The 14,250-nt window shown below is 43.6% G+C and overlaps 1 protein-coding gene across 1 annotated transcript in view; it reads right to left on the bottom strand.

Annotated features, from left to right (window-relative positions):
• Nucleotides 1–13,708, bottom strand: part of tmem178bb (transmembrane protein 178Bb) — a 303,969-nt gene extending 290,261 nt beyond the window's left edge. The window contains exon 1 of the mRNA XM_071331527.1: nucleotides 13,210–13,708. Within this exon, the coding sequence (XP_071187628.1) occupies nucleotides 13,210–13,588 (379 nt within the window). The 5' untranslated portion in view covers nucleotides 13,589–13,708. The remainder of the gene's footprint in view (nucleotides 1–13,209) is intronic.
• Between the last annotated feature and the right edge of the window lie 542 nt (nucleotides 13,709–14,250).

The following is a 14,250-nucleotide window of genomic DNA, read 5'->3' as shown; positions in this document are numbered from 1 at the left end:
AAGAACAATAAAATAGAGTGACGGAGCTATAGAACAATAGAATAGAGTGACTGAACTATAGAACAATAGAATAGAGTGACAGAGCTATAGAACAATAGAATATAGTGACTGAACTATAGAACACTAGAATAGAGTGACAGAGCTATAGAACAATAGAATAGAGTGACTGAACTATAGAACAATAGAATAGAGTGACAGAGCTATAGAACAATAGAATAGAGTGACTGAACTATAGAACAATAGAATAGAGTGACAGAGCTATAGAACAATAGAATAGAGTGACGGAGCTATAGAGCAATAGAGTAGAGTGACTGAGCTATAGAACAATAGAACAGAGTGACTGAGCTATAGAACAATAGAATAGAGTGACTGAGCTATAGAACAATAGAATAGAGTGACAGAGCTATAGAACAATAGAACAAAGTGACTGAGCTATAGAACAATAGAATAGAGTGACAGAGCTACAGAACAATAGAATATAGTGACTGAACTATAGAAAAATAGAATAGAGTGACAGAGCTATAGAACAATAGAATAGAGTGATGGAGCTATAGAGCAATAGAGTAGAGTGACTGAGCTGTAGAACAATAGAACAGAGTGACTGAGCTATAGAACAATAGAATAGAGTGACTGAGCTATAGAACAATAGAATAGAGTGACTGAACTATAGAACAATAGAATAGAGTGACTGAGCTATAGAACAATAGAATAGAGTGACTGAGATATAGAACAATAGAGTAGAGTGACTGAGCTATAGAACAATAGAACAGAGTGACTGAGCTATAGAACAATAGAATAGAGTGACAGAGATATAGAACAATAGAATAGAGTGACTGAGATATAGAACAATAGAATAGAGTGACAGAGCTATAGAACAATATAATAGAGTGACTGAGCTATAGAACAATAGAATAGAGTGACTGAGCTATAGAACAATAGAATAGAGTGACAGAGCTATAGAACAATAGAATATAGTGACTGAACTATAGAACAATAGAATAGAGTGACGGAGCTATAGAACAATAGAATAGAGTGACTGAGCTGTAGAACAATAGAACAGAGTGACTGAGCTATAGAACAATAGAATAGAGTGACTGAGCTATAGAACAATAGAATAGAGTGACTGAACTATAGAACAATAGAATAGAGTGACTGAGCTATAGAACAATAGAATAGAGTGACTGAGATATAGAACAATAGAATAGAGTGACTGAGCTATAGAACAATAGAACAGAGTGACTGAGATATAGAACAATAGAGTAGAGTGACTGAGCTATAGAACAATAGAACAGAGTGACTGAGCTATAGAACAATAGAATAGAGTGACAGAGATATAGAACAATAGAATAGAGTGACTGAGATATAGAACAATAGAATAGAGTGACAGAGCTATAGAACAATATAATAGAGTGACTGAGCTATAGAACAATATAATAGAGTGACTGAGCTATAGAACAATAGAATATAGTGACTGAGCTATAGAACAATAGAATAGAGTGACTGAGCTATAGAACAATATAATAGAGTGACTGAGCTATAGAACAATATAATAGAGTGACTGAGCTATAGAACAATAGAATAGAGTGACTGAGCTATAGAACAATAGAATAGAGTGACAGAGCTATAGAACAATAGAATATAGTGACTGAACTATAGAACAATAGAATAGAGTGACAGAGCTATAGAACAATAGAATAGAGTGACTGAACTATAGAACAATAGAATAGAGTGACGGAGCTATAGAACAATAGAATAGAGTGACTGAACTATAGAACAATAGAATAGAGTGATAGAGCTATAGAACAATAGAATAGAGTGACGGAGCTAAAGAGCAATAGAGTAGAGTGACTGAGCTATAGAACAATAGAACAGAGTGACTGAGCTATAGAACAATAGAGTGACTGAGCTATAGAACAATAGAATAGAGAGACTGAGCTATAGAACAATAGAATAGAGTGACTGAGCTATAGAACAATAGAATAGAGTGACTGAGCTATAGAACAATATAATAGAGTGACTGAGCTATAGAACAATAAAATAGAGTGACTGAGCTATAGAACAATAGAATAGAGTGACTGAGCTATAGAACAATAGAATAGAGTGACGGAGCTATAGATCAATAGAATAGAGTGACTGAGCTATAGAACAATAGAATAGAGTGACTGAGCTATAGAACAATAAAATAGAGTGACTGAGCTATAGAACAATAGAATAGAGTGACAGTTATAGAACAATAGAATAGAGTGACTGAGCTATAGAACAATAGAATAGAGTGACGGAGCTATAGATCAATAGAATAGAGTGACTGAGCTATAGAACAATAGAATAGAGTGACTGAGCTATAGAACAATAGAATAGAGTGACTGAGCTATAGAACAATATAATAGAGTGACTGAGCTATAGAACAATAAAATAGAGTGACTGAGCTATAGAACAATAGAATAGAGTGACGGAGCTATAGAACAATAGAATAGAGTGACTGAGCTATAGAACAATAGAACATAGTGACTGAGCTATAGAACAATAGAATAGAGTGACTGAGTTATAGAACAATAGAACATAGTGACTGAGCTATAGAACAATAGAATAGAGTGACGGAGCTATAGAACAATAGAACATAGTGACTGAGCTATAGAACAATAGAATAGAGTGACTGAGCTATAGAACAATAGAACACAGTGACTGAGCTATAGAACAATAGATTAGAGAGACTGAGCTATAGAACAATAGAACACAGTGACTGAGCTATAGAACAATAGAATAGAGTGACGGAGCTATAGAACAATAGAACATAGTGACTGAGCTATAGAACAATAGAATAGAGTGACTGAGTTATAGAACAATAGAACATAGTGACTGAGCTATAGAACAATAGATTAGAGTGACGGAGCTATAGAACAATAGAATAGAGTGACTGAGTTATAGAACAATAGAATAGTGACTGAGTTATAGAACAATAGAATAGTGACTGAGCTATAGAACAATAGAATAGAGTGACTGAGCTATAGAACAATAGAACATAGTGACTGAGCTATAGAACAATAGAATAGAGTGACGGAGCTATAGAACAATAGAATAGAGTGACTTGAGCTATAGAACAATAGAATAGAGTGACAGAGCTATAGAACAATATAATAGAGGGACTGAGCTCTGTCTCTCTCTAACTAGCTGTGTAGACAACCCTGTCTCTCTAACTAGCTGTGTAGACAGCTCTGTCTCCCTGTAACTAGCTGTGTAGACAACCCTGTCTCCCTGTAACTAGTTGTGTAGACAGCTAGCTGTGTAGACAGCCCTGTCTCTCTGTAACTAGCTGTGTAGACAGCCCTGTCTCTCTGTAACTAGCTGTGTAGACAGCCCTGTCTCTCTGTAACTAGCTGTGTAGACAGCTCTGTCTCTCTGTAACTAGCTGTGTAGACAGCCCTGTCTCTCTGTAACTAGCTGTGTAGACAGCTCTGTCTCTCTGTAACTAGATTTGTAGACACCCTGTCTCCCTGTAACTAGTTGTGTAGACAGCTAGCTGTGTAGACAGCCCTGTCTCTCTGTAACTAGCTGTGTAGACAGCCCTGTCTCTCTGTAACTAGCTGTGTAGACAGCTCTGTCTCTCTGTAACTAGATGTGTAGACACCCTGTCTCCCTGTAACTAGTTGTGTAGACAGCTAGCTGTGTAGACAGCCCCGTCTCTCTGTAACTAGCTGTGTAGACAGCTCTGTCTCTCTGTAACTAGCTGTGTAGACAGCTCTGTCTCTCTGTAACTAGATGTGTAGACACCCTGTCTCCCTGTAACTAGTTGTGTAGACAGCTAGCTGTGTAGACAACCCTGTCTCTCTGTAACTAGCTGTGTAGACAGCTGTGTCTCTCTGTAACTAGCTGTGTAGACAGCCCTGTCTCTCTGTAAATAGCTGTGTAGACAGCTGTGTCTCTCTGTAACTAGCTGTGTAGACATCCCTGTCTCTCTGTAACTAGCTGTGTAGACAGCTAGCTGTGTAGACAGCTGTGTCTCTCTGTAACTAGCTGTGTAGACAGCCCTGTCTCTCTGTAAATAGCTGTGTAGACAGCTGTGTCTCTCTGTAACTATCTGTGTAGACAGCCCTGTCTCTCTGTAACTAGCTGTGTAGACAGCCCTGTCTCTCTGTAACTAGCTGTGTAGACAGCTAGCTGTGTAGACAGCTCTGTCTCTCTGTAACTAGCTGTGTAGACAGCCCTGTCTCTCTGTAACTAGCTGTGTAGACAGCTAGCTGTGTAGACAGCTCTGTCTCTCTGTAACTAGCTGTGTAGACAGCTCTGTCTCTCTGTAACTAGCTGTGTAGACAGCTAGCTGTGTAGACAGCTAGCTGTGTAGACAACTCTGTCTCTCTGTAACTAGCTGTGTAGACAGTGCTAGGTAAAGCAGCAGTGGTAGATAAAGGATAGAATGCCATTTAGAGTCTGACTCTGCTCAGTTCTACAACAGCTCTATATATCACAACATGGCTTGACAGAGACTCAAGAGTATGAATCAGTCCATGGCTATGGAGGATGGGAGAACGAATGGAAGGATGGTGAAGGCTGGGGAGGATGGAGCGATAGAGGGAGGAGGATGTAGGATCCCAGATACCCTGGTGAGGGGAAGAAGAGTGTCTGCTTCAGAATCATTAACAGCTGGAGCTCCCTTATAGACAGCAACTACAGCGAAGCTCCTCTGACATACTGACATCATTACCAAGCCTGTGAAGTCGTCTACAAAGCACAGGGATCTGACCGAGGTTCCAGTTTCCAGTCAAACTGCCCGGGTTAGAGGTTCCAGTTTCCAGTCAAACTGCCCGGGTTAGAGGTTCCAGTTTCCAGTCAAACTGCCCGGGTTAGAGGTTCCAGTTCCCAGTCAAACTGCCCGGGTTAGAGGTTCCAGTTTCCAGTCAAACTGCCCGGGTTAGAGGTTCCAGTTTCCAGTCAAACTGCCCGGGTTAGAGGTTCCAGTTTCCAGTCAAACTGCCCGGGTTAGAGGTTCCAGTTCCCAGTCAAACTGCCCGGGTTAGAGGTTCCAGTTTCCAGTCAAACTGCCCGGGTTAGAGGTTCCAGTTTCCAGTCAAACTGCCCGGGTTAGAGGTTCCAGTTTCCAGTCAAACTGCCCGGGTTAGAGGTTCCAGTTTCCAGTCAAACTGCCCGGGTTAGAGGTTCCAGTTTCCAGTCAAACTGCCCGGGTTAGAGGTTCCAGTTTCCAGTCAAACTGCCCGGGTTAGAGGTTCCAGTTCCCAGTCAAACTGCCCGGGTTAGAGGTTCCAGTTTCCAGTCAAACTGCCCGGGTTAGAGGTTCCAGTTTCCAGTCAAACTGCCCGGGTTAGAGGTTCCAGTTTCAGGTCAAACTGCCCGGGTTAGAGGTTCCAGTTTCCAGTCAAACTGCCCGGGTTAGAGGTTCCAGTTTCCAGTCAAACTGCCCGGGTTAGAGGTTCCAGTTTCCAGTCAAACTGCCCGGGTTAGAGGTTCCAGTTTCCAGTCAAACTGCCCGGGTTAGAGGTTCCAGTTTCCAGTCAAACTGCCCGGGTTAGAGGTTCCAGTTTCCAGTCAAACTGCCCGGGTTAGAGGTTCCAGTTTCCAGTCAAACTGCCCGGGTTAGAGGTTCCAGTTTCCAGTCAAACTGCCCGGGTTAGAGGTTCCAGTTTCCAGTCAAACTGCCCGGGATAGAGGTTCCAGTTTCCAGTCAAACTGCCTGGGTTAGAGGTTCCAGTTTCCAGTCTGGGACATTAGGTTGGATCAGGGCTGTACTGTGTGAGTCCTCCATTCATTAGCTTGCTAAGCACATCAAGGTCTGAGGCCTGGTGCCCATTACTGCAGATGGCAGGTCATCAAGACTATGGAAGCTGCCTGAAAGGGCCACATATCTGATAGCTTCACTCCCCATCCCACACAAACACAGTCCCTCTAACAGCCTGTATAGGGACACATATCTGATAGATTCACTCCCCATCCCACACAAACACAGTCCCTCTAACAGCCTGTATAGGGACACACATCTGACAGCTTCACTCCCCATCCCACACAAACACACTCCCTCTAACAGCCTGTATAGGGACACACATCAGAAAGCTTCACTCCCCATCCCACACAAACACAGTCCCTCTAACAGCCTGTATAGGGACACACATCTGACAGCTTCACTCCCCATCCCACACAAACACAGTCCCTCTAACAGCCTGTATAGGGACACACATCAGAAAGCTTCACTCCCCATTCTACACAAACACAGTCCCTCTAACAGCCTGTATAGGGACACACATCAGAAAGCTTCACTCCCCATTCTACACAAACACAGTCCCTCTAACAGCCTGTATAGGGACACACATCAGAAAGCTTCACTCCCCATCCTACACAAACACAGTCCCTCTAACAGCCTGGATAGGGACACACATCAGAAAGCTTCACTCCCCATTCTACACAAACACAGTCCCTCTAACAGCCTGTATAGGGACACACATCAGAAAGCTTCACTCCCCATTCTACACAAACACAGTCCCTCTAACAGCCTGTATAGGGACACACACTCATATTCACTGACACACAGATGCTGAGATGCACAAATACACACACACACACACACACACACAACACACACACATACAAACACACACACACACACACACACACACACACACACACACACACACACACACACACACACACACACACACACACACACACACACACACACACACACACACACACACACACACACACACACACACACACACACACACACACACACACACACTAATGGTGGACAGTAACCTCCGTCAAAAGCCGACCAATGCCAGGTGACTGCATAGCAACCACACATCACACGCTATAAAACAGAGACTAGCTTCTTCTCCAGAGAAGAGTTTACTCATGATTGATCAACACAACGATGAATAAACATTTGGACATTGGGAATGAATAGCTATACTCAATGGTTATACTCAATGGTTATACTCAAGGGTTATACTCAATGGTTATACTCAATGGTTATACTCAATGGTTATACTCAATGGTTATAATCAACGGTTATACTCAATGGTTATACTCAATGTTTATACTCAATGGTTATACTCAATGGTTATAATCAATGGTTATACTCAATGGTTATACTCAATGGTTATACTCAATGGTTATACTCAATGGTTATACTCAATGGTTATACTCAATGGTTCTACTCAATGGTTATACTCAATGGTTATACTCAATGGTTATAGTCAATGGTTATAATCAATGGTTATACTCAATGGTTATACTCAATGGTTCTACTCAATGGTTATACTCAAGGGTTATACTCAATGGTTATAGTCAATGGTTATACTCAATGGTTATACTCAATGGTTATACTCATATACAACAGTCAACTCTACATACAGCCTGTATGAATAGCACATATGTTGAAGGGTATCCTAGTCTATGGATGAGACATGGTACCTTACTGTCTTTATAGTACACTACTGTAGACCAGGTCTATATAGCTGTATCCTAGTCTACGGATGAGACATGGTACCTTACTGTCTTTATAGTGCACTACTGTAGACCAGGTCTCTATAGATGTATCCTAGTCTACGGATGAGACATGGTACCTTACTGTCTTTATAGTGCACTACTGTAGACCAGGTCTCTATAGCTGTATCCTAGTCTACGGATGAGACATGGTACCTTACTGTCTTTATAGTGCACTACTGTAGACCAGGTCTCTATAGCTGTATCCTAGTCTACGGATGAGACATGGTACCTTACTGTCTTTATAGTACACTACTGTAGACCAGGTCTCTATAGCTGTATCCTAGTCTACGGATGAGACATGGTACCTTACTGTCTTTATAGTACACTACTGTAGACCAGGTCTCTATAGCTGTATCCTAGTCTACGGATGAGACATGGTACCTTACTGTCTTTATAGTACACTACTGTAGACCAGGTCTCTATAGCTGTATCCTAGTCTACGGATGAGACATGGTACCTTACTGTCTTTATAGTACACTACTGTAGACCAGGTCTCTATAGCTGTATCCTAGTCTACGGATGAGACATGGTACCTTACTGTCTTTATAGTGCACTACTGTAGACCAGGTCTCTATAGCTGTATCCTAGTCTACGGATGAGACATGGTACCTTACTGTCTTTATAGTGCACTACTGTAGACCAGGTCTCTATAGATGTACCCTAGTCTACGGATGAGACATGGTACCTTACTGTCTTTATAGTGCACTACTGTAGACCAGGTCTCTATAGCTGTATCCTAGTCTACGGATGAGACATGGTACCTTACTGTCTTTATAGTGCACTACTGTAGACCAGGTCTCTATAGCTGTATCCTAGTCTACGGATGAGACATGGTACCTTACTGTCTTTATAGTGCACTACTGTAGACCAGGTCTCTATAGATGTATAGTACACTACTGTAGACCAGGTCTCTATAGATGTACCCTAGTCTATGGATGAGACATGGTACCTTACTGTCTTTATAGTGCACTACTGTAGACCAGGTCTCTATAGATGTATAGTACACTACTGTAGACCAGGTCTCTATAGATGTATAGTGCACTACTGTAGACCAGGTCTCTATAGCTGTATCCTAGTCTACGGATGAGACATGGTACCTTACTGTCTTTATAGTACACTACTGTAGACCAGGTCTCTATAGATGTATCCTAGTCTACGGATGAGACATGGTACCTTACTGTCTTTATAGTACACTACTGTAGACCAGGTCTCTATAGATGTATCCTAGTCTACGGATGAGACATGGTACCTTACTGTCTTTATAGTACACTACTGTAGACCAGGTCTCTATAGCTGTATCCTAGTCTACGGATGAGACATGGTACCTTACTGTCTTTATAGTACACTACTGTAGACCAGGTCTCTATAGCTGTATCCTAGTCTACGGATGAGACATGGTACCTTACTGTCTTTATAGTACACTACTGTAGACCAGGTCTCTATAGCTGTATCCTAGTCTACGGATGAGACATGGTACCTTACTGTCTTTATAGTACACTACTGTAGACCAGGTCTCTATAGCTGTATCCTAGTCTACGGATGAGACATGGTACCTTACTGTCTTTATAGTACACTACTGTAGACCAGGTCTCTATAGCTGTATCCTAGTCTACGGATGAGACATGGTACCTTACTGTCTTTATAGTGCACTACTGTAGACCAGGTCTCTATAGCTGTATCCTAGTCTACGGATGAGACATGGTACCTTACTGTCTTTATAGTGCACTACTGTAGACCAGGTCTCTATAGATGTACCCTAGTCTACGGATGAGACATGGTACCTTACTGTCTTTATAGTGCACTACTGTAGACCAGGTCTCTATAGCTGTATCCTAGTCTACGGATGAGACATGGTACCTTACTGTCTTTATAGTGCACTACTGTAGACCAGGTCTCTATAGCTGTATCCTAGTCTACGGATGAGACATGGTACCTTACTGTCTTTATAGTGCACTACTGTAGACCAGGTCTCTATAGATGTATAGTACACTACTGTAGACCAGGTCTCTATAGATGTACCCTAGTCTATGGATGAGACATGGTACCTTACTGTCTTTATAGTGCACTACTGTAGACCAGGTCTCTATAGATGTATAGTACACTACTGTAGACCAGGTCTCTATAGATGTATAGTGCACTACTGTAGACCAGGTCTCTATAGCTGTATCCTAGTCTACGGATGAGACATGGTACCTTACTGTCTTTATAGTACACTACTGTAGACCAGGTCTCTATAGATGTATCCTAGTCTACGGATGAGACATGGTACCTTACTGTCTTTATAGTACACTACTGTAGACCAGGTCTCTATAGATGTATCCTAGTCTACGGATGAGACATGGTACCTTACTGTCTTTATAGTACACTACTGTAGACCAGGTCTCTATAGCTGTATCCTAGTCTACGGATGAGACATGGTACCTTACTGTCTTTATAGTGCACTACTGTAGACCAGGTCTCTATAGATGTATCTGAACCTTCTGCAAAGGGTTCTACCCACATTAGCACCAAAAAGGGTTCCCCTATGAGGTCATACCGAAAAAACACTGGATGGTTCTACTTCACACCTTTTTTTTCTCTAAGTGTGTACGGATGAGACTTTATCTAAGTCGAAGGATGAGGTCTGAGTGAGTGTCCCTCTCTTCATAGTGAGGCAGACCTACAGGCTAGGGTGTAACAGCCTCCTCTATTCATAATGAGGTAGACCTACAGGCTAGGGTGTAACAGTCTCTCTTCATAGTGAGGTAGACCTACAGGCTAGGGTGTAACAATCTCTCTTCATAATGAGGTAGACCTACAGGCTAGGGTGTAACAGTCTCTCTTCATAATGAGGTAGAGCTACAGGCTAGGGTGTAACAGTCTCTCTTCATAATGAGGTAGACCTACAGGCTAGGGTGTAACAGTCTCTCTTCATAATGAGGTAGACCTACAGGCTAGGGTGTAACAGCCTCCTCTATTCATAATGAGGTAGGCCTACAGGCTAGGGTGTAACAGTCTCTCTTCATAATGAGGTAGACCTACAGGCTAGGGTGTAACAGTCTCTCTTCATAATGAGGCAGACCTACAGGCTAGGGTGTAACAGTCTCTCTTCATAATGAGGTAGAGCTACAGGCTAGGGTGTAACAGTCTCTCTTCATAATGAGGTAGACCTACAGGCTAGGGTGTAACAGTCTCCTCTCTTCATAATGAGGTAGACCTACAGGCTAGGGTGTAACAGTCTCTCTTCATAATGAGGTAGACCTACAGGCTAGGATGTAACAGTCTCTCTTCATAATGAGGTAGACCTACAGGCTAGGATGTAACAGTCTCTCTTCATAATGAGGTAGACCTACAGGTTAGGGTGTAACAGTCTCTCTTCATAATGAGGTAGACCTACAGGCTAGGGTGTAACAGTCTCCTCTCTTCATAATGAGGTAGACCTACAGGCTAGGGTGTAACAGTCTCCTCTCTTCATAATGAGGTAGACCTACAGGCTAGGGTGTAACAGTCTCTCTATATAATGAGGTAGACCTACAGGCTAGGGTGTAACAGTCTCCTCTCTTCATAGTGAGGTAGACCTACAGGCTAGGGTGTAACATTCTCTCTTCATAATGAGGTAAACCTACAGGCTAGGGTGTAACAGTCTCCTCTCTTCATAATGAGGTAGACCTACAGCCTAGGGTGTAACAGTATCTCTTCATAATGAGGTAGACCTACAGGCTAGGGTGTAACAGTCTCTCTATATAATGAGGTAGACCTACAGGCTAGGGTGTAACATTCTCTCTTCATAATGAGGTAGACCTACAGGCTAGGGTGTAACAGTCTACTCTCTTCATAGTGAGGTAGACCTACAGGCTAGGGTGTAACAGTATCTCTTCATAATGCGGTAGACCTACAGGCTAGGGTGTAACAGTCTCTCTTCATAATGAGGTAGACCTACAGGCTCGGGTGTAACAGTATCTCTTCATAATGCGGTAGACCTACAGGCTAGGGTGTAACAGTCTCTCTTCATAATGAGGTAGACCTACAGGCTAGGGTGTAACAGTCTCCTCTCTTCATAATGAGGTAGACCTACAGGCTAGGGTGTAATAGGTAATGACATGATACAACCCAAGTTCTACACGTGAGAACCACAGCTTCCTTATATTTTGTGAATAAGGGAGTCATGTTTTAAGAGGTATGAGTCTCCCTCCTCATAGTGTGGTAGGACTGTTCTAGCCCACAAGACAGGAAGTGGTGACATCATCATTATTTACAGTGTGAGGGTCAGGAGGATATAGCATCCCACAGAATCACACGTGGAGGAGGGTAGACACACACACACAAACAGAGAGATAGCGGTAGAGACACAGAGAGATAGCGGTAGAGACACACAGAGAGATAGCGGTAGAGACACACTGAGAGATAGCGGTAGAGACACACAGAGAGATAGCGGTAGAGACACAGAGAGATAGCGGTAGAGACACAGAGAGATAGAGACACAGAGAGAGAGAGGTAGAGACACAGAGAGAGAGGGGTAGGTAGAGACACAGAGAGAGAGAGAGAGAGACACAGAGAGAGAGACATAGAGAGAGAGAGGTAGAGACACAGAGAGAGAGAGAGGTAGAGACACAGAGAGAGAGAGAGGTAGAGACACAGATAGAGAGAGAGGTAGAGACACAGAGAGAGAGAGAGAGAGAGAGAGAGAGGGAGAGAGAGAGAGAGAGAGAGAGAGAGAGAGAGAGAGAGAGAGAGAGAGAGAGAGAGAGAGAGAGAGAGAGGTAGAGACACAGAGAGAGAGAGAGGTAGAGACAGAGAGAGAGAGGTAGAGACAGAGAGAGAGAGAGGTAGAGACACAGAGAGAGAGAGAGGTAGAGACACAGAGAGAGAGAGAGGTAGAGACACAGAGAGAGAGAGGTAGAGACACAGAGAGAGAGAGACACACAGAGAGAGAGGTAGAGACACAGAGAGAGAGAGGTAGAGACACAGATAGAGAGAGGTAGAGACACAGAGAGAGAGGTAGAGACACAGAGAGAGAGGGGTAGAGACACAGAGAGAGAGAGGTAGAGACACAGAGAGAGAGAGAGGTAGAGACACAGAGAGAGAGAGAGGTAGAGACACAGAGAGAGAGAGAGGTAGAGACACAGCGAGAGAGAGAGAGAGACACAGAGAGAGAGGTAGAGACACAGAGAGAGAGGTAGAGACACAGAGAGAGAGAGAGAGGTAGAGACACAGAGAGAGAGAGAGAGAGGTAGAGACACAGAGGTAGAGAAACAGCGAGAGGTAGATGTGAGAATGGAGCCGTAGTTACAGCAAGCAGCAGACCTACCATCTACTGGATCAGAGCTGTGTGTTGCCATGGTGCATCAGCCTCAAATGATAGCCTGTACTCTCCTCCTACAACATGACACACACGACTCAGCTGAAGGCCATTTGGATCCAGCATTACAGAGGTGGTGGTGACGTCTCTCTATCTGACCACGCTCTCTCTGAGAGAGATGCATAAGAACGAGAATAATATGATTCTTCTGGAGCCTAATTGTCTTGCCAGGGGCTTGTGAAGATGCACAACTAACCACGGTCAACCAAGACAGACTATTTCATAATTTCCCCAATATGAGCGACATTCATAGTGGCTTGATGGTTGGTTAGGTAAACACATAGACTACACACAGATAGACTCCCATACTGTAACAGTAGACTTACTGTCTTATTGTAAACAATTCTGTACTGTATTATACGTTTCCTCTCTCTTACCTTTGCGAATGAGGTCTTCTACGTCCTGGTCGAAGTCCAGTCGGTGGCATTTGCTCCACAGTCCCATGTTGGTAGAGTTGTACTGCCTGCTACATTCGTCCGCGGCGGACATAGCGAACAGCTGCCTTCTGTTCCGGGCTAGGAGCAGCTTGTCCTCCCAGCGGTCCAGTCTGGAGCGGCTAGCCCGCAGAGGGAGGCTGTTGTTGGGGATGTAGATAAAGCCTGGGTTCTTACGGCTGGAGAAGCTCCGACAACGCTCACGATACCTCCGCGCGTCAGTCTCGTACCAGTGGTCGGAACAGATTGCCACTGCTAGCATTCCTAGGGCGCACAGAGAGAGGGACAGGCCGGCGTAGAGCAGTAACTTCCCAGCAGCCATGCTCGGTTTCTCTGCTTTTCTCAGAGCCGCCGCATCAGCACCCCCAGCCTATGGACAGCTCCTCTGCTCTCCTCGCTCTGTCGGTCTGTCGCTTTGTCAGTCAGCACAGCGCTGCTACGGCTACAACCCACCTCCAACGAATCAGCTCACATCTCCCCTTGGCGCCGATATTAAGACCATCATCGAGGTTACAACCATGCAAATGGAATTTAATAAGGCTAAGTTGCAAATCATAAAATTCGTTGAATCTACCGAATATAAGGAAGGTCCTTGCTGTAAAAATTAAGTGTTCCGTTCCGTTCTTTCCTGCGCACGGGAGAGAGTGAGATGGAGAGAGGTAGCGAGCGAGCGAGCTGCTGCAGCTGTTCGGATGATGCCTCGACGAGTGAAAAGATGCGTATCTCATTCCCCGGGTCTCAGCAACCCTCCATCTGCTGCGATTTAGGCGGAATGGGGACGAGACAGGAACACACGTCCACGCAGAACACAGAGTTTTCAAAAGTGTTTCAGTTGGAGTCGAACCCTACAAAAAACCAGAGGAACAAGGAATATTATTAACGTGAACAATTGCGTGACCCCTCTTTAAGCATGAGCTAGGATGTTTACAAGAGCATGCCATTTGCTCTTGTAGGCTATTTTGTAACTGGCCACGCTACAATGTA

The sequence above is a fragment of the Salvelinus alpinus genome, chromosome 11, assembly GCF_045679555.1.
Source record: "Salvelinus alpinus chromosome 11, SLU_Salpinus.1, whole genome shotgun sequence".
NCBI classification, from domain to species: domain Eukaryota; kingdom Metazoa; phylum Chordata; class Actinopteri; order Salmoniformes; family Salmonidae; genus Salvelinus; species Salvelinus alpinus.
The sequence above is the reverse complement of the archived record's forward strand: the minus strand, read 5'-3'. Positions and strand labels throughout refer to the sequence as shown.